Source organism: Lithobates pipiens, unplaced genomic scaffold (assembly GCF_037356315.1).
Source record: "Lithobates pipiens isolate NorthernLeopardFrog02 unplaced genomic scaffold, aLitPip1_a1.2 Scaffold_18, whole genome shotgun sequence".
NCBI lineage: Eukaryota > Metazoa > Chordata > Amphibia > Anura > Ranidae > Lithobates > Lithobates pipiens.
The window spans coordinates 629,517,015-629,541,423 of record NW_027507758.1 but is presented as its reverse complement, the minus strand read 5'-3'; the positions used below and the strand labels follow the sequence as shown (position 1 = coordinate 629,541,423).

The 24,409-nt window shown below is 48.2% G+C and overlaps 1 protein-coding gene across 1 annotated transcript in view; it reads right to left on the bottom strand.

Moving 5' to 3' along the window:
• Window positions 1-811: 811 nt before the first annotated feature.
• The window catches only part of LOC143989912 (uncharacterized), a 155,889-nt gene continuing 132,291 nt past the window's right edge, over window positions 812-24,409 (bottom strand). Inside the window, 1 exon segment of the mRNA XM_077490185.1 lies at window positions 812-4,983. Within this exon segment, the coding sequence (XP_077346311.1) occupies window positions 3,633-4,983 (1,351 nt within the window). The 3' untranslated portion in view covers window positions 812-3,632.

Genomic DNA, 24,409 nt, shown 5'->3' with positions numbered 1-24,409 from the left:
GCTAGCATTCAACCGCTGGGCATGTGGATGGCTGGGAGTGAACTTCTTTCGCCAGTCCAGCAGCTGGGGCAGGGACATTTGCCTGCTATCGGATGTGGGTGTACTGCTAGCAGAGTGCCCGGAAGCACTTGGCTGTGACACACCTAATTCTACACCTTTATTCCTCTCAGAGCAGGTTTCAGAGAGGACTGAAGGTCTAGTGGGGTTGGAGATCCCAGCTGATGAGGAGCAAGGAGAGGTCTGCTTTGTTCTTTGGTGTGGGTCTTTGAGGTACGCTTGCCAACGAGCTGCATGGCAGGTCAACATATGTCTGGTCAAGCATGTGGTGCCCAAGCAGCTGAGGTTTTGGCCATGCGAGATACGCTTGAGACATATGTTGCAAATAGCAGCGGTGCGATCTGATGCACTGGTCTCAAAAAAGGCCCACACCAAAGAACTTTTAGAATAACGCGCAGAGGAAGCGCTCTGCGCAGGCGGAGCTCTGCGGTGTGATTCAGTTGGTGTGCTGCCCCTAAGCTGACCCCCGGAGGGCATCCTGCCTCGTTGGACATGTGCCTCCTCCTCCTCCTTCCAGGCACCCACGTGGAGTCAGTGCCCTCATCATCCCCTCCCTCTTCATCGCTGTAGCAAACCTGGCAGTATGCTGCAGCTTGTGGAACATGACTGGCAGATTGCTGTCCTTCTTGAGCATCCCCTCTCTCTGCGCTCACGCTACTGCCTTCCTCTAGCTGAGTGTCATCATCAGAGCCCACCAAACACTGGGCATCCTCCTGGAGCATGTACCCAACACTGTGCTCAAAGAGTTCAGGAGACTCCTCAGGAGGACGTGGTGGGTCTAGGGAAGGAGTCACTGATGATGACATTGAGACGAGGGAAGACGATGCGTTGGCAGCTGCTTTGCTAGTACCCTGAGCCTGGGTGAGAGAGGATGAGGAGGATGAAGAGGACTTGGTCATCCACTCTACCAAGTCTTCGGCATGTTGCGGCTCAACATGTCCAGCTGCTGAAAAGAAGGACAAGCGTGTCCCATGGCCACGTGCTGATGATGACGATGCACCGCGTCCACGACCAGCACTGTTGTCTCTAGACACAGAGCTTGCTTGCCATCTTTTATCGGCTTGCTCCTGTCTGCCTCTCCTTCCTGGCCTTCCAGACATGGTAATGGCCTGAAGGGAGATGGGAAAACCAGCAATTGGGTAGTGTATATTGTGCTGGAGGCACACACAACACCCACTCCTGCAGATGGCAGATGGCTCAATTAGAGAAGAGCTATGTATGTGGATATAACAGTGTATTCTGCGGTCAGGGCACGCAGACAGCACGCACAATCTCCTACAGCTGACTGCAAGCTCTATTTAAAAAGAGCAAGATAGCTAGCTATATAGGTGGATATAATGGTGTATACTGCACTATAGAAGAGCAAGAACGCAAAATCGGACGATAACGAACGGTGTATACTGTGTTGAAGGTACACAGAACACCCACTAACTCCTACAGACACCAACACACTACACAAGGCCGCCGCGCTGGCGGCCTTATATAGTGTGGGGTGTGTACTACACAGCCAAAGCTATGATTGGCCACAGGCATCTTGCCTGTGGCCAATCATGGCTCTCCTCGCTGCCGGCGCTGTGATTGGCCACGCATGCGGGATCACAGTTCATGCTTGGCCAATCATGAGCCAGCAATGCACTGCGATGGCGCAGTGCATTGTGGGCCGTGAGCACCACACGAATTTGGCGCGAACGGCCCATAATGTTCAGTATTCGCCAAACGGGCGAACAGCCGATGTTCGAGTCGAGCGTATGTTCGACTCTAACACGAAGCTCATCCCTACTCCTCATCAGTGAAGGAGAAAACTTACATCATGAGACATTTTTATTTTTTAATAAAGGACTTGTCCCAAGCGGTCTCTTGTCTTTTTTTTAACATTTTGACATTTTTTTTGTGAAATGGTAGTGGCACGATGTACCCCATTACCAATTCATAGGGGGAGGCCAAGATCTGGGGATCTCTTTGTTAAAGGGGGCTTCCAGATTCTGATAAGCCCCCTCCCGCAGAGCCGCACAACCTTCACGCAAGTGGGGATGAGGCCCTTGTCCCCTTTGACTACCTCAAAGCACCTCCCCATGTTGAGGGCATGTGGCCTGGTATGGTTCAGGAGGGGGAAGGGGGCACTCTCTCATCCCCCCTCTTTTCCTGTGGCCTGTCAGGTTGCTCCGATAAGGGTTCCCCTTAAACTCTTCGGGCCTGCTATGATTTTTAGGGGGACTCCCCACAATTTTGTTTTAAAAAAAATTGGTTCAGGGGTTCCCCTTAATATTTATGCCCTCCTGTACCTTTTTTGAACTGTACTGTAATTGTGTTGTCCCCCTATACATTGTAAAGAGCTGCATAAACCGTTGGTGCTATATAAATCATGTTTTATAATAATACCAGACCCAAAGGGCCTGGTAATAGACTGGAGGGGACCCATGCCATGTTTTTCAATAAGTTTTATCTACTATATATTGTTGAGACCCGACAATTCATTGCAGCCACGATCAGTTTTACATGACAATTTTTCCATTAGAAATGTCATTTTGCTGTGGTATTGTTCTAAACACAGGAAACATGCGCTACTTTACAGGCATACTATAGACACCCCCCAGGCATGATATTTGAAGGAATAATTCATTTTTATTGTTTCACGTTAAGCAATAAAAAAAAAATCACTGTTCCTGAAAAAACGGGCGCTTAAAAAAAAAAAAAAAAAATAAGCATTGATACATGTCCCATGGGGCAGGGCCCTGGTCCACAAACACTTTTTATGACAATAACTTGCATATAAGCCTTTAAAATTAGCACTTTTGATTTTTCATGATGGTGTCCCTTAGGCTGGATTCACACCTATGCATTTTTAGTGCTTTTTGCAGATTTGCACTACAGAACCATAGGAAACCATGTTAAATGGACTGTAGTATTAATCTGCAAAATACAAAAAGCACTAAAAATGCATAGGTGTGAATCCAGCCTTAGACTAACAATGTTCGTGTTTTTTTGCCGAATTTTTTTCCCTATTCGCATGTTCTGGTGCGTACCGTACAGGAGGGTGTTCGGCTCATCCCTAAAAATAGTAATACAAAAACATCTCTGGAATTGAAAGGGTTAAAGGAAATGTTCCCCTTCGGGAAGATGTTACATGTTCCTGTTCCTGTTCCTGCAGCGGCTCAGCAATCCGAGTCCTCTGTGTGACAGCAGTGCGGGGAGAAGTTCCCCGTACCGGATGTCACTTTACGAAAAGAGCGAGGCCGTGTCATTCATTCACAGAGTTCTGTCCTTTTCCGATGTCGGCTTGTAGTTTTCAATGAACTTCCACACCGCTGCTGAGCTCTCTGGTAGATGAGGAACAAGGACATTGTCATAAGAGACAAGGAGATTGTCATAAGGGATGAGGAGCTTGGGACCTCAATTTAGTCAATCGGACAAGTCGTTTTTTCAAAAAATTTCCATACCCCTGGAACTGTTTCTTACATGATGAAGATCAGCCATGGAGTATATCTGAGGTGTATATCAGGGTGTGCTTCTTCCCCACATGAGAGCTGTGATGTCCAGCAACATTCATATAGAAGACACTTCCCGCACTGAAGGCACTAATACACCTCGAGGGTTGTGTGGGATCCCTGATGTACAGGAAGACAGGACTTCAGTGAGGAACAATTCCCTTACTCGGGACAGGAATGCGGCTTCTCCCCCGTGTGAGATCTCTGATGCCTGTGAAGACTGGAGATCTGTGAATAACATTTCCCACACTCAGGACAGGAGTACGGCTTCTCCCCAATGTGAGCTCTCTGATGTGTGGAAAGACTGGACTTTTTTGAAAAACATTTCCCGCACTTAGGACAGGAATATGGCTTCTCCCCCGTGTGAGAGCTTTGATGTAAGGAAAGACTGGACTTCAATGAAAAACATTTCCCACACTCAGGACAGGAATATGGTTTCTCCGCTGTGTGAGACATCTGATGTGTGTAAAGATGGGACTTCTGTGAAAAACGTTTCCCGCACTCTGGACAGGAATGAGGCTTTTCTCCTGTGTGAGATCTCTTATGCCTGTTAAAACTGGAGCTGTCTGAAAAACATTTTTCACACTCAGGACAGGAGTACGGCTTCTCCCCAATGTGATATCTCCGATGTATGGAAAGACCGGACTTCGATGAAAAACATTTTCCGCACTCAGGACAGCAATACGGCTTCTCCCCCGTGTGAGATCTTTGATGTAAGGAAAGACTAGACTTCACTGAAAAACATTCCCCGCACTCAGGACACAAATATGGTTTCTCCCCTGTGTGAGACATCTGATGTATGTAAAGACTGGACTTCACTGAAAAACATTTCCCGCACTCTGGACAGGAATGCGGCTTTTCTCCTGTGTGAGATCTCTTATGTCTGTTAAAACTGGACTTGTCTGAAAAACATTTCTCACACTCAGAACAGGAATATGGCTTCTTCCCCGTGTGAGATCTCTGATGTGTGTAAAGATTGAACTTCTGTGAAAAACATTTCCCGCACTCAGGACAGGAATGTGGCTTCTCCCCTGTGTGAGATCTCTGATGTTTGTAAAGAATGAATGGCTGTGAAAAACATTTCCCGCACTCAGGACAGGAATACGGCTTTTCTCCTGTGTGAGATCTCTGATGTGTGTAAAGATGGGTCTTCTGTGTAAAACATTTCCCGCACTCAGGACAAGAATACGGCTTCTCACCTGTGTGAGATCTTTTATGCACATCAAGTTTGGATTTACAATGGAAACACTTCCCGCACTCAGGACAGGAATACAGCTTTTCCCCTGTGTGAAATCGCTGATGTTTATAAAGATTGGACTTTTGTGAAAAACATTTCCCACACTCAGGACAAAAATACGGCTTCTCCCCCGTGTGAGTCCTTTTATGCACATTAAGATCATATTTAAAATGGAAACACTTCCCGCACTCAGTACAGGAAAAGCTCTTCTCTGTTGGAAGGACGGCACCGTCCCTCACAGTCTGAGGTTCCTCAGGATAAGAGGAATACGATGATCCATCTACACTGTGTGGTGCCGGATGGACATTTGAGGTAGTCGGGTTTTCTCCTGGACTATACTGTGTGATGTCCTCATCTTCTACTTTACAGTCTGGAGACAAAGTGAGACAATCCTCTGAGGTTTTCCTCATCTCCCGTCCATCTACTAAAATAGAAATACAAAGATTATTACTAGACATGAGCTGATTGGTTCCCCTAAACCAGGACTCCGCCCACATCAGGCAGCTTTGTCTCTGAGACTCTTACAATTCCCCCCTCAAGGTAACTAGTAAATGGGTCCTCTGTAGGCGGCAACTAATGATTATTTTCAGAATTGATTAGTTGGCCGATTATGGTTTCCATTAAATGGATAAAAACCTCAAAAAAATGTTTAAATGTAGAACAGGGAAAGAGGTAACCAACCTCGCGGGACTTTTAAGTTGGTGTATAATTGAGTTATTATTCTTGAATATCTATATACAGCGGTAAATATAAATATCCAGATATATAGTTGGATATTTAATCCACTCTGAGAATAACAGACAGATAGATGTATTATTAGAGGGAGACTCTGCTACATATCAGAATCAGAGATCAACATTATTAAAATATAAAAAAAAAGAGGTAAAACGCTATTTTTCAGATGATCAGACAGGAGTGTAATATAATATGATGGATGACAGACTCCCTTGTCATAGACAGGTAGGTGGGTACAAGCTCCCTGCACCTGATGTCACTAATGCTGGCCGTACACAAACTCTTTTTTCTTTCATAAAAACATTCATCCAATTTTCTAACCATTAGTGGGTCAAATCTGCATTCATTTTCCACCACAGTGATGGGAAAATTTGAATGAGCAGAACAGAAAACTTTTCTCCATCGAACAAAATTTTCACATCGTGTATGTGGTTTTTGCTCAGAAGTTACATTCATGTTATAATTGAATGTTAAAAGCAAGTGGAATTTTCTAATCACACTTGTCCATTCATCGAATGTACAAATAATTTTCATACAAATATTTGTACATCAAAAATCAATCCGTGTATGGCCAGCATAGGACATTTTGTAGCAGCAGCATGATTTTGTTTAATCATCTGTTATGATGGGGTTAAAAAAAATATTCCTTTATAGTATGAAAACAGCAGATACTCACTACTATAAAGGGTTCATGTATACTGTGAAAGTAATATATCTTATAACATACATACATGTATATATATAAGAGGAATACGATGGTCCATCTACACTGTGTGGTGCCGGATGGACATTTGAGGTAGTCGGGTTTTTTTTTATAGGAGTGACAGTGATGAGGGGATTGTAGGACGAGTGTCCCCTCCCCCTCTATCACTCATTGCCATCTTCCCAACACAAGAAGTCCTGCACTTCCTTATTTAGTCCATGATTTAGTCATGAATAACAGCGGGGCTGAGCCCCACCAGAGGTCAAAGAGTGAGGATGAGGGGAGAACAACCAAGATGAAGACTGGACTGATCCTGAAGACCCCCATCATTGGGTGATTGACTCCTCCCTCATTATCACTTTCTGTTTAAGGTTTCCTAAGTTTGAGGATGTTATTACATTATTATCAACATGTAAAAGTCTGTGCTCCAATCAAATCATCAGATATAAAATGTCCTGCTGGAATGAAAAAAAGAAGTCAGGACTATGTAATATACAACTTATTATATATGATACAACAGGTAGGACCTTATAGTACCAGAATGATGTAATGTACAATAGAGTATATAGTGCAGGGGTCAGGAGTATATAATGTACAATATAGAGTATGCAGTGCAGGGGTCAGGAATATATAATATACAATATAAATGATACAGTGTAAGGGCCAGGACTTGGTATTCCGTAATCAGTGGAAGATGAAATGTTTACATGAGACAAGTTGCAGAGGTCCCACACCGCTGCCTCCCATCTCCTGAGACTGCACTCAGTGACTTGGGTCTGAGACTATACAGACATATCCCTCCACCCGGCACAGCCAGCAGACAACAGAGCAAGTAACCCCGGGAGAATTGTTCTGTCAGACATCTTGCCATACCCAGGTATAGGGAAGAAGACCCAAAGTACATACCCCAGGTGCCTTTATCGAGTAACATCTATTTTGAAAATTAACATTTTACTTTCAGCTGAACCCCAGAATCTCCATAAATCCAGTCTAGATACATAAATTGTGTCTGCAGTACAGAGAAGGAAGATTATCCGAGAGAAATCCAGGAATACAGGACGGGGAACACAGCTCAGGAAAGTGACCAGGGGATTACAGGCTGATATCACCCAGTCCCCGCCCTACTCTGGACCAATCAGTGAGCAGTATGGGTGGAGGAATGTATTTAGTGTTAATGACCCACCTGTGCTGATCTCTGTAGGAGTGTCCTCCTCTATAAATGTCCCCGTTATTCCATCCTCCTCCATAGACTGCTGATCCTCCCTCACATACCTCTCTTCTTCTTCTGCTTTAACCTCAAATTCTATATCGATTGGATCTCCACTCTAAATCAAGAAAATGAGAGAGAATATCATCTGTAAGATAGAAGATTTATTATTGTGACATCACATAAAAATATCCAAACATTGGTGTTGATTTACTAAAGGCAAATCCACTACCCGCTACAAGTGCACATGGAAGTGCAGTCGCTAAAGATCTGAGGGGAAGATCTAAAATGAGGGGAACCTCTGCTGATTTCATCCAATCACGTGCAAGCAAAAATGCTGTTTTTTTTTATTTTCCTTCTATGTTCCCCTCAGATCTACAGCGACTGCACCGCCAAGTGCACAGTGCATTTGCCTTTAGTAAATAAACCCCCTTGTCTCCTCAAGTTCATGTTCTAGATCAGGGATAAGCAATTAGCGGACCTCCAGCTGTTGCAAAACTACAAGTCCCATCATGCCTCTGCCTCTGGGTGTCATGCTTGTGGCTGTCAAGAGTCTTGCTATGCCTCATGGGACTTGTAGTTCTGCAACAGCTGGAGATTGCATATCTCGGTTCTAGATGATCCTTCCCACCAACCTTGTAACAGTGGGGGATGGTGTGATCTTCCTGTGTGGAATCCCGGGAATACAGAGGATGGGGACATCTCTCTGGTGGGTTCCTGGTATTTGGTGGCTCCATCATATCCTTGTGTCCTTCTGAAAACTCCTCCATCACTCCATACTCCTCATCCTCCTCTTTATACTCTTCTTTGACATCAATATTATCATCCCAGAGGTTTCCACTCTGAATATATAATAAAACATTCATTGTAACAAACATGCTGTGTATAAATCAGAACTACCAATAATTGTCAATCATCTACCTGATGATGGTGAGGGATGGTGTGATCTTCCTGTGTGGAATCCCAGGAATACAGAGGACGGGGACATCTCTCTGGTGGGTTTCTGTAGCTGGATGACTCCACCATGGTGTCCTGGTACAGATCTTTGTGTTCTTTTAGAGACCCTGACCCCTCCATCACCCCATCCTCATCATCCTCCTCTTTTATCTCTTCTTTACCCTCAACTTTAGAATCTCTCAGGTTTCTACTCTGAATATATAACAAAAATGACATCAATAGTAACAATGCAGATAATGTACAGATCCTAATGATACTATCAGTGATTGTTCCTCATCTACCTGATGATGGTGAGGGATGGTGTGACCTTCCTGTGTGGAATCCCGGGAATACAGAGGACGGGGATATCTCTCTGGTGGGTTCCCATTACTGGATCCATCTGTAGGAAACACACACACTGACTGAATACATTGTTTCTATGTGTTTATCAGATGATGGGGGATCTAGGTGGAGCCTCCGTACTGCTCTCTCCTTTACAATAAAGTCTCCTCTTACCCGGTGATGTGAGGGGCGGCTGATTGTCCATCATGACGTCCTTGTAGAGATCCTTGTGTCCTTCTAAATACTCCCACTCCTCCATGGAGAAATAGACAGTGACATCCTGACACCTTATAGGAACCTGACACACACAATGATACAGTCACCATCCAGACACATCCCTTGTCTGTTACTGGATAATGTCCCAGAATTCCCAGAATCCTCCTCACCTCTCCTCCATCATCTCTCTGGTGACTTCTAGAATCTTCTTTGTATTTCTCTATTGTATCAGGGAGGGAGGTGGAGGCAATGTGATGCCATATGATCTCCAGACTTCACAGGAGGAAAACTCTAGATCTGAAGACAAATAAAAAAATGTAAATGATATTCCCAGAATCCTCATCACCCTCCATTCAGGTCTCCATTTTATTAAAGCTTCACTTCAGACTGAGGTATAATTTACTCATACAAGACCCCCACATTGAACTGGATGGACTGATGTCTTTATTCAACCTAACTATGCAGGATAAAAGCTTGTAGCAGGCATTCTGATGTAATTACATACAACGCAGGACCAACAGTCCCACTTGGCAAGTGAGAATGCCAAGGGTCCGCCCACATCCTAAGAGCATCAGAAAAAAAAAAGAGCTGGATGGAGGGACATCGGGGGGAGGAGCTGTGAGGTCAGTGTGATGTCATAGGACATATAGACTCTGGATGGAGGGACATTTGGATGGGGAGATTTGAGAGTCCTCTATAGGAGGCGCCCGTGCAAACCAAATCATTGTTCCTGGGTGTGTCCTTCCTCTCCTAAAATGAGGAGTGAACTTTGACCTTCACCATACAGAAATCTGTCAGGAATGTGTGAAAGTAAGCTCTCATGTGATCAGGTGACGTACGGAGGAACGGAGTGTAAATAGCAGACAATTTTCTCCAGAGCTCCTAATGGTGGGAATGGATTTTGCTGGGACATACTAAAAGGAATAACAGAAAGGAATGCCCATAGACTTTAACAAGGAGATAGAATGCCCATAGAGAATAATGGAATAAAATGGAATGCCCATAGAAAATAATGCAAAAACAACAACATATGATTATTATTATAGGGATGCACCGAATGGGTTTTTTGGTGCCGAAACCGATACCGAAAATGAAAAATACACTAGGCCGAAAACCGAAACCGATACCGAAACAGCACCGATACCGAAAATGACTGTTTTAAAAAAATATTTTTATACAGGAGGTGGTCAGAGACTGGGGACATGGTACAGGAGGTGGTCAGAGACTGGGGACATGGTACAGGAGGTGGTCAGAGGCTGGGGACATGGTACAGGAGGTGGTCAGAGGCTGGGGACATGGTACAGGAGGTGGTCAGAGGCTGGGGACATGGTACAGGAGGTGGTCAGAGGCTGGGGACATGGTACAGGAGGTGGTCAGAGGCTGGGGACATGGTACAGGAGGTGGTCAGAGGCTGGGGACATGGTACAGGAGGTGGTCAGAGGCTGGGGACATGGTACAGGAGGTGGTCAGAGGCTGGGGACATGGTACAGGAGGTGGTCAGAGGCTGGGGACATGGTACAGGAGGTGGTCAGAGGCTGGGGACATGGTACAGGAGGTGGTCAGAGGCTGGGGACATGGTACAGGAGGTGGTCAGAGGCTGGGGACATGGTACAGGAGGTGGTCAGAGGCTGGGGACATGGTACAGGAGGTGGTCAGAGGCTGGGGACATGGTACAGGAGGTGGTCAGAGGCTGTGGACATGGTACAGGAGGTGGTCAGAGACTGGGGACATGGTACAGGAGGTGGTCAGAGACTGGGGACATGGTACAGGAGGTGGTCAGAGACTGGGGACATGGTACAGGAGGTGGTCAGAGACTGGGGACATGGTACAGGAGGTGGTCAGAGACTGGGGACATGGTACAGGAGGTGGTCAGAGACTGGGGACATGGTACAGGAGGTGGTCAGAGACTGGGGACATGGTACAGGAGGTGGTCAGAGACTGGGGACATGGTACAGGAGGTGGTCAGAGACTGGGGACGGGGTACAGGAGATGGTCAGAGACAGAGAACATGGTACAGGAGATGGTCAGAGACTGGGGACGTGGTACAGGAGATGGTCAGAGACTGGGGACGTGGTACAGGAGGTGGTCAGAGACTGGAGACGTGGTACAGGAGGTGGTCAGAGACTGGGGGCGTGGTACAGGAGGTGGTCAGAGACTAGGGACATGGTACAGGAGATTGTCAGAGACTGCAGACGTGGTACAGGAGATTGTCAGAGACTGCAGACGTGGTACAGGAGATGGTCAGAGACTGCAGACGTGGTACAGGAGATGGTCAGAGACTGCAGACGTGGTACAGGAGATGGTCAGAAATTGCACACATGATACATGACACATGATACAATTGATACAATGCAGCCAGCCAGTGTCCCCTGTTGCAGCCAGTGTGTCCCCTCATAGCAGCCAGTGTGTCCCCCTCATAGCAGCCAGTGTGTCCCCCTCAGAGCAGCCAGTGTGTCCCCCTCAGAGCAGCCAGTGTGTCCCCCTCAGAGCAGCCAGTGTGTCCCCCTCAGAGCACCCAGTGTGTCCCCCTCAGAGCACCCAGTGTGTCCCCCTCAGAGCACCCAGTGTGTCCCCCTCAGAGCACCCAGTGTGTCCCCCTCAGAGCACCCAGTGTGTCCCCCTCAGAGCACCCAGTGTGTCCCCCTCAGAGCACCCAGTGTGTCCCCCTCAGAGCACCCAGTGTGTCCCCCTCAGAGCACCCAGTGTGTCCCCCTCAGAGCACCCAGTGTGTCCCCTCATAGCAGCCAGTGTGTCCCCTCATAGCAGCCAGTGTGTCCCCTCATAGCAGCCAGTGTGTCCCCTCATAGCAGCCAGTGTGTCCCCTCATAGCAGCCAGTGTGTCCCCTCATAGCAGCTAACCTGAAAAGAGAAGAGAGAAGAGGAGAGTCGCCTCCGTCGCCTGTTTGATCACAGCAGGGGAACATCACAGCTTTCAGTTCAATAGCTGTGTGTTCCCGGCAGCGCGCCATCACGTAAGCCCCTCCCCCTTGTCAGGGCACTTTGATAGACAGATCATCCGTCCAATCCTACGGGTGATCTGTCTATCAAAGTGCCCGGACAAGGGGGAGGGGCTGCGTATGAAGGCGCACGGCCGGGAACACACAGCTATTGAAATAAAAGCTGTGATGTTCCCGCTCTGTGATCAAACAGGTGGTGGAGACGGCTCTCCTGCACTATTTGGAATGTTATAGCTTTTCATGATGGGCGCACCAGGGGTGGGGGGCGGAGCCCCGCCCCCTACCCCCACCCCATTTTCGGCTCCATTATCGGCCGTTTTTCTCTTTCGGCAAATTGCCGAAAAGGGCATTTTCGGCCGATATGTTTCGGCGGCCGAAATTTCGGTGCATCCCTAATTAATATTATACAGGATTTATATAGGGCCAACAGTTTACGCAGTGCTTTACCATATAAAAGGGAGACAATACAGTTATAATACAATAAAATACAAGAGGATTAAGAGGGCTCTGCTCAGAAGAGCTTACAATCTAATAGCGTGGGTCAGGTGGTACAAAAGGTTTTAACTGTGGGGAATGAGCTGATGGAAGTGGTAAAAGATTTGTTAGAGGCGTCATAGGCTTCTCTGAAGAGATGAGTTTTCAAGGATTGTCTGAAAGTAGAAAGAGTAGGGGATAGCCAGACAGGTTGAGGTAGCGAGTTCCAGAGGATGGGAGAGGCTCTGGAAAAATCCTGGAGACGAGGGAGCTTGATAGTAGGAGGTCTTGAGAGGAGCAGAGAGGATGGTTTGGGTGATATTTGGAGACAAGGTTGGTGATGTAGCTTGGGGCAAAGTTGTGAATGGCTTTGTATGTTGTGGTTAGTATTTTGAACTTAATTTGCTGGGTGATTTGGAGCGAGTGTAGGGATTGGAGGAGAGGGTTGGTGGACACTGATTGGAAGCCAGTGTAGGGATTGGTGGACACTGAGCAGTTGGTGAGGTGGATAAGTCTGGCAGCAGCATTCATGATAGACTGTAAAGGAGATAGCCTATGGATAGGCCGGCCAATGAGAAGGGAGTTGCAATAGGCGAGAGATAACAAAAGAATGAACACTTTTTATAATGATTGGATTTGAGGCTAAAAGGACAAGTCAGAGTCTAGGATTATGCCCAGTACCCTGGCGTGAGGGGAGGGACTGATAGTTGCATTGTTGATTTTGATGGAAAAGTCATGCAGGGGGGCACGGGTGGGTGGATAATAGCTCAGTTTTAGAGATTTAGTTTAAGGAAGTGGTGTGACATCCATGCTGATATGTCAGTTAGTAAGTTAATAATGTGAGAGGAGACTGAAGGAGTGAGGTGAGGAGTAGACAGATAGATTTGGGTGTCATCGGTGGTGGTATTGGAAGTTGTGGGCGGTTATCAAGTGACCAAGGGAGGAGGTGTAGATAGAGAAGAGAAGGGGTCCAAGAACAGACCTATGGGGGACACCCACAGAAAGGGGCAATAGAGAGGAGGAGACAGAGTTATAGGAAGGGATGCACCGAATGGGTTTTTTGATGCCAAAAATAAATCTTCCTTGATCCCGAAAACCGAAACCGATACCGAAACAGCACCGATACCAAACTTGACATTTTAAAAAAAACAATTTTTTATACAGGAGATGGTCAGAGACTGGGGACATGCTACAGGAGATGGTCAGAGACTGGGGACATGCTACAGGAGATGGTCAGAGACTGGGCACATGCTACAGGAGATGGTCAGAGACTGAGGACATGGTACAGGAGATGGTCAGAGACTGGGCACATGCTACAGGAGATGGTCAGAGACTGGGCACATGCTACAGGAGATGGTCAGAGACTGGGCATATGGTACAGGAGATGGTCAGAGACTGTGGACATGGTACAGGAGATGGTCAGAGACTGTGGACATGGTACAGGAGATGGTCAGAGACTGTGGACATGGTACAGGAGATGGTCAGAGACTGGGGACATGGTACAGGAGATGGTCAGAGACTGGGGACATGCTACAAGAGATGGTCAGAGATTGTGGACATGGTACAGGAGATGGTCAGTGACTGGGGACATGCTACAAGAGATGGTCAAAGACTGGGGACATGCTACAAGAGATGGTCAGAGACTGGGGACATGCTGCAGGAGATGGTCAGAGACTGCAGACATGGTGCAGGAGATGGACAGAGACTGCGGACATGGAGCAGGAGATGGACAGAGACTGCGGACATGGAGCAGGAGATGGACAGAGACTGCGGACATGGTGCAGGAGATGGACAGAGACTGCGGACATGGTGCAGGAGATGGTCAGAGACTGCGGACATGCTACAGGTAGCCTCACCAGTGCCCATCATATGCAGCCTCGCTGGGCCCAGCAGCTTACCAGTGCCCATCACATAGCCTGCCTGTGCCTCACCAGTGCATATAAACATACACATATAAAAACGCACACACATGCACACATAACACACACATATAGAAAACATACACACATAAAACACACACTTGCACACATAACGCACATACACACACACACACACATATATATACACATAAATATATATATATATATATATATATATATATATATATATATATATATATATATATATATATATATATATAACAGTCTTTTTAAAAACTGGCAGCTGCAGCTCTGTACCTTAATCTCCATGCTGGGTACTGCACTCTAGTAGTGTGTGCTGTGCTCTCTGCCTCCCCCTAGACATCTCTCCCTTGCTTTCACTTTCACAGTAAACAGCGTGACCGAGCTCCTGCACAGCCGATTTACACATCAGCTGAGGAGCCATATGCAGCCACAGCTGGGGAGAGGGGGACTTTACAGCGAGACCCCACGGGCTGCCTGCAGCATGGGTGAGGAGGGAGGGGAGGAGGAGAGAATAAAGAAGGGCGCTCCAGAATGACACCCCCATGATGGACGGCACCAGAGGCGGGGCGAGCCCAGCAGGCCCCGCCCCATTATCGGCGAAAATTCTCTTTTGGCTTTTTGCCGAAAGGGCCATTTTCGGCCGATATGTTTCGGCAGCTGAAATTTCGGTGCATCGCTAGTTATAGGTAACACTGGAGGAGCGCTGTGATGGGAAGGCAGAGAACCGGGATAGAGCAGAATCTTGAAGGCCAAAGGAATGGAGTTTATTGAGAAGGAACGGATGGTCAACAGTATCAAAGGCCGCAGAAAGGTCAAGTAGTAGGAGTATGAAGTACTGGCTGTTGGTTTTAGCAGTTACTAAATCGTTAGTGAGTTTTAGTAAGGCAGATTCTGTGGAGTGCAGTGAGTGAAAGCCAGACTGTAAGGGGTCAAGAAGGTTATTTTCACTGAGGTAGGAGCCAAGACTAAGCGTTCTAGAAGTTTTGAGGTAAATGGTAGCAATGAGATAGGTCTTAAGTTGTTCAGGTTGGTGGGGTCCAGTGAGGGCTTTTTAAGTATGGGAGTGATCTGCGCATGTTTTAGAGGAGAGGGAGAGGTGCCACTAGAGAGGGAGAGATTGAAGATGTGAGTGAGGGAGCATAGGATAGAAGAAGAGGGTGACCATAGTACTTGTGAGGGAACAGGATCCAGGGGACAATTGGTTAGGTGGGCATCTGAGAAAAGTTTTGTAACCTCTTCAGTAGTAGCCAATTCAAAAGAGGAGAGTGTTGAATGTGCTGTTAGGCCAGGTATGTTGGGTGGGGAAGATGCAGGGACAGTGGAGGTGTCCTCACAAATTGCATCAATCTTGTTTTTGAAGTGATTGGCAATCTCTTGGGCGGTGAGCGAGTTAGCGGGTAGAGGGGGTGGGGGACGAAGCAGAGAGTTAAAGGTTGAGAAGAGCCGACGGGAACTGGATGACAAGGTATTAATAAGGTATCAGTAAGGTATTAAGAGAGACAAAGTAGGCTTGTTTGGCAGCATGGAGACAGGAATTGTATTTTAGAAGGGCAGATTTATATAGGGGGAAGTCTTGCAGGCATTTGGTTTTACGCCACAGTCGTTCAAGAACACGGCAATGTCTCTTGAGATTTCTAGTGTTGTCAGTTTGCCAGGGTTGTAATGGTCAGGGCCTGACTCTGCATGTGGTTAGAGGAGCAAGTGCATCCAGTGATGATGAGAGTGAACTGTTGTAGACAGAGGTGGCCAGGTCAGGGAAGAGAGTATGTCATATAGATGGTCAGTAGCAAAATAGAGAAGAGTTAAAGTGGCAAAAGGTTCCTACAAGTAATTGTTTGCTGCTTGGAGGGATGGGTAGTTGGAGGCAAGGATACAGGTTGTGACCAGAGAGAGGAAAGGAGGTGTTGGTGAGGTTACCAGGATTGTAGAGATGGGGGAATACAAGGTCGAGGGTATTACCATTTGAGTGAGTGGAAGTAGGTGTCCATTGGGTTAAGTCAAAAGATGAGGTGAAGTTGAGAAGTTGAGCTGTAGTTGGGCTGTTAACATTGACAGGAATGTTGAAGTCACCAAGAATGATGGTGGGTATTTCAGAGGAGAGAAAGTAGGGTAGCCAGGCAGCAAAGTCATCAAGAAAGTGCAATACTGGTACAGGAGGCCGATAAATTGCTGCAGAAATGGGAGAAAATGGATGAATACAGTGCATCTCGAAAAAAGGGAGGAATAGGAAGAGCTTGGAAGGTGCTTTGTGGGGATAGAAGGAATCCAACTCCACCTCCTTTTTGTCTGTTGGATCTGGGGGAGTGAGTCCAATGGAGGCCACCATGGAAAAGGGCAGCAGGAGAAACTGAGTCAAAATTTTGAAGCCAGGTTTCAGTTATGGCGATTATGTTAAAGCCATGAAAGATGAAAAGGTCATGCACAGATGTTAGCTTGTTACAGATGGAGCGGGCATGCCAAAGGACAAATGACATTGGGGGACTGGTTTGAGGAAGCAGGGGATAGAAATTAAACTGAATGGATTGCGGTGGTTGCCAGAGGAGGAGGGGTATTGGATATGTGGTTTGCAGTTGGAAAATGGCAGACCGGGATTAGGAGAAATGTCACCCGAGACTGGGAGAAGGAGGATGAGGAATGTAAGATGGGAGTGGGATGTGTATGAGCGCACATGTCTAATGGCCCTGCAGATGTCAGCATGTGGGTGCAGCAAATGCAGGAGATGATGGGTGTAGTAGTAGGGAAAGGGTAGGAGTGAGGGTGGTATGTGTATGCTGCAGGGTAGAGGAGGAGGGGTAGAGGAAGGATAATTTGAGGATAGAAGACACCGATGTTAGAAGGAAGAGAATAAGGAGCATGTTAGTGTATAAAGAGTGCGAATCTGACTTCATATAAAATAAATGTCGGAGCTTGGTTGCTTGTCGTCTTTCAGAGTGGAGCAGAGTTCTTGTATTTTCATACAGCTTTAGGCTCCAGGCACACTGAAGCACATAAATGGCCATTTTTGGGAGCCCATGAACTCCCCTCTATGTTATCCTATGTGTCCATGCACATAGAACCGAAGAGGGGGACAAGACCCCCGAAGTCGGAAGAAGAGGGCGGCGGCGGTGAAGAAGAAAGCCGGGCTCCTCCGCTAGTAAAAGAGCTAGCAGAAGATAGCGGAGGAGTCCGGCGAGAAGACCCCCGGAGCTGTGCAATAAACTATTTTAACCCTTGTGTGTTGTGTTTTTTTTTTACTTTTTTTAACAGGTGAATGGGTAGGGGTACATTGTACCCCATACTCATTCACATAGGGTGGGGGGCCGGGATCCTTATTAAAGGTGTCTCATGGATTCCGATAAGCCCCCCGCCCACAGACCCCGACAACCAACGGCCAGGGTTGTCAGGAAGAGGCCCTTGTCCTCATCAACATGGGGACAAGGTGCTTTGGGGTGGGGGGGCCGCTCGCCCCCCCCTTCCCCAAGGCACCCCCCACGTTGAGGGTACGCGGCCTGGTACGGCTCAGGAGGGGGGGGGCGCTCGCTCGACCCCACCCCCTTTCCTGGCCAGCCGGGTAGCGTGCTCGGATAAGGGTCTGATATGGACCTGGGGGGACCCCCACGCCGATTTTTCGGCGTAGGGATTCCCATTTAACTCCACACCAGGTGACCGGCTACCTGGAGACGCGCTCAAAATGAGCGGACTTTCCTCCGCGTGACTCCGTTCATTTCAAAAGTACGACGGATAGTCCGGTGTATTAGTCCGCCGCAAAAGTACTGCGTGTGGGCAGGTAGCTCGTTCGGAAAGTCCGGCGCACAGTCTGGCAAAAGTCCACCAGACTAAGTCCACCGGATAGTCTGCTACGTGTGTACGTGGCATTACGATTCCTTCTCTCGTCTCCGGCTCTTCTCCCTCCTCCGGCGATGTCTTCTCCCTTTCCGGTTCTTCTTTCTGCTCCTTCTCCCTCTTCTGCTGGGTCTTCTCTTTCTGCTGTCTTCTCTCCCTTTTGCCAGGTTTGTTGACTCAATGCGATCTCCCAGTGTAATGTTGGGTCCGCCATGTGCATATTTGCACCCACCAATGTCGTCCAGAGGTCCTGCCCCTTGTGACATTATCATCCCCATCATGCCCTCGGTGGTGATGTCATAAGTAGGCGGGGCCTCCGGAAGATGTCAGCGGGTGTCCCCGCTCTACGCCAATATAAAAGTCATTGCACGCGGCGGATCCAGCATTACACGGGGAGATCGCTCAGAGTCCACATCGGAAGAAGAACAGAGGGAGTAGACAGGGCAGAGAGGAGAAGGACAAGACATCACTGAGAGAGAAGAGCCGGAGAGGGGAGAAGGACCGGCAGAAGGAGAAGAGCCAGAGAGGGGGGAAGGACCGGCAGAAGAAGACATTGCCGGAGGAGGGAGAAGAGCCGGGGAGGGGAGAAGGAATCGGAAGAGACTCCGGAGCTGCCTTAATAAAATACTTTAAAAACCTGTGTAAAGTGTTTGTTTTTGACACCTTTTTTTAGGCTCATGGGTAGAGATACACTGTACCGCATACTCATTGACGTAGGGTGGGGGGGGGGGGAGGTCTGGTATCATCTCGGGGGAACCCCACGCCAATTTATTTTCATTTTGGTGGGGTTTTCCTTCAACATCCTCAGCACATAATTCGCCCAGCAAGTAGGATCATCATGATCCGACTTTTGGTGCAACTTCTATTCAAATCAATGGGCTCCCATAGGGAACCAGTGATTTTAAATAGAAGCAGAGAAACGTGGCTAAAAGCTAGTGCGGCTAAATGTGCATTGACGCCAATGCAAAATGCTGATAAAAATCGTGTTTTTAAAGCAACGTTTTCCTGACAGCAATCCGACATCCAGAACGACTTTTTTGAGTGTCCTGTGTTCATAGAGCCGGAGTTATCCTGCTTTCGTTAAACTTCGGCGGCGAAAACTGAGCATCACTGGTGACAGAGCCACTCAGGAAAGAACCATGGTGTCTGCGCCTTGTCCCTGTCTGCGCCCCCCCATAGGCTGCCATTAGTGACAGAATCTTTAGACATATCAAATGAATCTTAAGCAAACCTACTTTTTAATATCAGTGGTGATGTTTAATATTGAGATTAGGTGGGATTATTATTAGTATTTTCTATGGAAGGACAGATAAATGATAGAAAGGAATGCCCATAGAGTATAATGGGAAGCAAGATGTGACCTGGAGTCGGAACTATTAGACATATCTTTCCTGCTCACACAGCGTCCCTCTGTCCTCTCACGGCGTCCCTCCGTCCTCCTTCCCACCGCGTCCCTCCATCCTCCTTCCCACCGCGTCCCTCCATCCTCCTTCCCACCGCGTCCCAGCTGTTTTCTATGGAATGACAGATAAATGATAGAAAGGAATGCCCATAGAGTATAATGGGAAGGGTGAGATGTACCCCGGAATCAGAACCATTGGACATATCAGATCAGTCCTTAGCAGACATTCTCTACATGTTCAGTGATGATCTTTAATATCGAGATGAAGTGGGATTATTATTGTTTTCTATGGAATGGCAAGGGTGAGTGACAGAAAGGACTGCCTGGAGACTATAATGGAAAGCATGGGAGTCAGAACCATTAGATGTAGAAGAAAACGATAGATGGCGCACTTTCCAAATCCAGTGATGATGTTTAATATTGAGATGAAGCGGGATTATCGATGCTTGTTATGGAATAACAAGGATGAATGACAGAAGGGATTGCTCATGCAATATAATGTAATGCAAAATATAAACCCATTTGCAGACAAATTTCACCTTTCCCACAGGTGTTCCTCCAGTAGAGTAATGTTGCGTACACACGACCTGACTTTCCGGCAGAAAAGGTCAGACGGAATCATTCCATCGGATATTCCGATCGTGTGTGGGATAATCCGACTAATTCAGACGGACCTAGAAATAGAACATGCTTTAAATTAGGGGTGCACCGAATGGGTTTTTTGGTGCCGAAACCGATACCGAAAATGAAAAATACACTAGGCCGAAAACCGAAACCGATACCGAAACAGCACCGATACTGAAAATGACTGTTTTTAAAAAATATTTTCATACAGCAGATGGTCAGAGACTGGGGACATATTACAGGAGCTGGTCAGAGACTGCAGGCATGGTACAGGAGCTGGTCAGAGACTGCAGGCATGGTACAGGAGCTGGTCAGAGACTGCAGGCATGGTACAGGAGCTGGTCAGAGACTGCAGGCATGGTACAGGAGATGGTCAGAGACTGCAGGCATGGTACAGGAGATGGTCAGACTGCAGACATGGTACAGGAGATAGTCAGAGACTGCAGACATGATACAGGAGCTGGTCAGAGACTGCAGGCATGGTACAGGCGATAGTCAGAGACTGCAGGCATGGTACAGGAGATGGTCAGAGACTGCAGACATGGTACAGGAGATGGTCAGAGACTGCAGGCATGATACAGGAGCTGGTCAGAGACTGGGGATATGGTACAGGAGCTGGTCAGAGACTGCAGGCATGGTACAGGAGATCAAAGCAGCCTCACCAGTTCCCCCTCAGATGCAGCCTGCCTGATAAAAATACATGCACAGTGTTTTCCATGTATTCCAATGGCTTTAGTTCACACCATGCAGTCAGTTTCCGGTGTGGAAACTGACTGCATGGTGTGAACTAGAGCCATTGGAATACATGGAAAACACTGTGCATGCATTTTGTGCAAAAAAAAAAAAAAAAAGCACACGGAACTGCATCTGGTGTGAACTGGCCCCAAGCAAGCTACCTGGTTCCGTTCCAACAGACTTCTATTGGGAATGCTCATATCGTTACCTCTACTAGTAATAACTTAACCCTTCCCCAATCTATCACATGGCGATAAAAAACTAGCTGGGTCAAAATCAAGATTATTATTATTTTTTTATATGGTCAATAAAGTGAGTACAGCCTTTGTCCTGTGACCTGGTGTTATATAGCATGGCTTCATTCACACTAGTGGCCAGAGGTAGATAGTCTCAGAGGCAAACAAATGACTTTTGGATGCAGCAGCACTGTGGGCACAAAAAACTTGATTTATCTGCGGACAAAACTCTGCGATGCTTGCCCTGGGCACACTCTTTCCCCCTTATGCAGTGTCTAAATGCAGCCTTACCCATGCCCAGATCTGTGCGGTGATCTCCGTGTGTCACGGAGCTGTGCATTGAATTTCCCGGGCGGCTGCAGTAACAATGTCCCGCCTCCTGTAATCACGTCACGCTGATTCAATGTCCCGCCATTGGATCAGTGTACTGTCTGTCACAGGAGGCGGGACATTGTTACTGCAGCCGCGCGGGCAATTCAATGCACAGCTCCGTGACACACGGAGATCACCGCACTCTCGGGCGGGAGGAAAGGAGGAGGGAGGAGGGAGGACGGAGGACAGAGGACTGGGCACGAGCCAGGAAAACACCCGTGCAATGGGCGGCACCAGGGGGTGGAGCCCCGCACAGGCCCCACCCCCATTTTCGGCCCCATTATCGGCAAGATTTTCCTTTCGGCATTTTGCCGAAAACACCATTTTCGGCCGATATGTTTCGGCCGCCGAAATTTTGGTGCATCCCTACTTTAAATCTTTCAGACGGAATCAATTTCTATCGGGAAAAACATTTGTCTATATGTTGGTCCGATGGACCAAATGCAACGCAAGGCAGCTATTGGCTACTGGCTATTGAACTTCATTTTCTAGTCTCGATGTACGTCATGGTGTTAGAAACTAACAGACTTTGGTCCGATCATGTGTGGACGAGTCCGTTCAGTCGCAACTCAGTCTGGAAGACCGTCAGAGTTTATTCTGACAGAAAGTCTGGTCGTGTGTACGCGGCATAACAGATTGTAACATTGAAATTATTTGGGATTATAATGGTTTTAAATGGAATGAGACAATGATGAAAGAAGGGAATGCCCATAGATCAGAGGTCTCAAACACAAATGACCCAAGGGCCACTGGACAGGTTTTCATATCCCATGGGGGCCGCATGCAACCTTTCAAACTTCAAAAACCACATTAAACAGTCACTGCAGTCTCACTGTGCCCATCAAATGAAGCCTCACCAGTGCCCATCAAATGAAACCTCACTGTGCCCGTCAAATGCAGCCTCACCAGTGCCCATCAAATGCAGCCTCACCAGTGTCCATCAAATGCAGCCTCACCAGTGCCCATCAAATGCAGCCTCACCAGTGCCCATCAAATGCAGCCTCACCAGTGCCCATCAAATGCAGCCTCACCAGTGCCCATCAAATGCAGCCTCGCCAGTGCCCGTCAAATGCAGCCTCGCCAGTGCCCGTCAAATGCAGCCTCGCCAGTGCCCGTCAAATGCAGCCTCGCCAGTGCCCGTCAAATGCAGCCTCGCCAGTGCCCGTCAAATGCAGCCTCTCTCCGGTTGTGTCACAGAGTTTGGATTTGTCCTACCTCCTATGATACACATTGCAGTCATTCAATTTCCTGGCATTGGATCAGTGTGCCGCCTATCACAGGACCCGGTTTAGGAGGACTTTGTTACATGACCGCCAAACAATTCAGACCCAAGCTCTGTGACACAGCAGGAGATCCTCACTGTGTGTGACGTACACAAGGAGAGGAGGAGACTGCACTTTGTGCACCTGCCAAGGATCAGCCCTGCCGCTGCAGCCACAGTTCAGAGCGGCCCCAGGGCAGGAGGCCTGCCGGGAAATTTCCTGGTATCCACATTTGGCATGTCACTTTTTTTGGCGGGGGGGGGAGCGGGTACCCACTTTTTATGGGCACCCAGCTCCCACTTTCTCCCCTGGCACCAGAAGGAAGATCACCAATCCCCCCCCCCTCCCTTCCTGCAATCTTCTGGGACACATCACAGATCCCAGAAGATTGCTTGCCCATTCACAGCCCACAGGTAGAATGCTGGCGTTGCAGAGAAGAGGCGTAGAGGCTTCATACGCCCGCATCGCTGGACCGTGGGACAGGCGAGTGTCTGATTATTAAAAGTCAGCAAGTATACTTTTTGTAGCTGCTGACTTTTAAATGGGTGGGGAAGGATGAAGCCAGGATAGGATCGGGGGAATGGATGGAGCCGGGATGGGAGGCAATGGATTGAGCCAGGATGGGATTGGGGGAATGGATGGAGCCAGGATGGGATCGGAGGCAATGGCTGGAGCCGGGATGGGAGGCAATGGATGGAGCCGGGATGGGATTGGGGGAATGGATGGAGCCAGGATGGGATTGGGGGAATGGATGGAGCCAGGATGGGATTGGGGGAATGGATGGAGCCAGGATGGGATTGGGGGAATGGATGGAGCCAGGATGGGATTGGGGGAATGGATGGGGGAATGGATGGAGCCTGGATGGGATTGGATGGAGCCAGGATGGGATTGGGGGAATGGATAGAGCCAGGATGGGATTGGGGGAATGGATAGAGCCAGGATGGGATTGGGGGAATGGATAGAGCCAGGATGGGATTGGGGGAATGGATAGAGCCAGGATGGGATTGGGGGAATGGATAGAGCCAGGATGGGATTGGGGGAATGGATAGAGCCAGGATGGGATCTGAGGCAATGGCTGGAGCCGGGATGGGAGGCAATGGATCGAGCCGGGATGGGAGGCAATGGATCGAGCCGGGATGGGAGGCAATGGATCGAGCCGGGATGGGAGGCAATGGATCGAGCCGGGATGGGAGGCAATGGATCGAGCCGGGATGGGAGGCAATGGATCGAGCCGGGATGGGAGGCAATGGATCGAGCCGGGATGGGAGGCAATGGATCGAGCCGGGATGGGAGGCAATGGATCGAGCCGGGATGGGAGGCAATGGATCGAGCCGGGATGGGAGGCAATGGATCGAGCCGGGATGGGAGGCAATGAATCGAGCCGGGATGGGAGGCAATGAATCGAGCCGGGATGGGAGGCAATGAATCGAGCCGGGATGGGAGGCAATGAATCGAGCAGGGATGGGAGGCAATGAATCGAGCAATCTTCTGGGACACGTCACAGATCCCAGAAGATTGCTCGCCCATTCACAGCCCACAGGTAGAATGCTGGCGTTGCAGAGAAGAGGCATAGAGGCTTCATACGCCCGCACCACTGGACCGTGGGACAGGCAAGTGTCTGATTATTAAAAGTCAGCAAGTATACTTTTTGTAGCTGCTGACTTTTAAACGGGTGGAACTCCCCTTTGATCCACTCTTCAGGG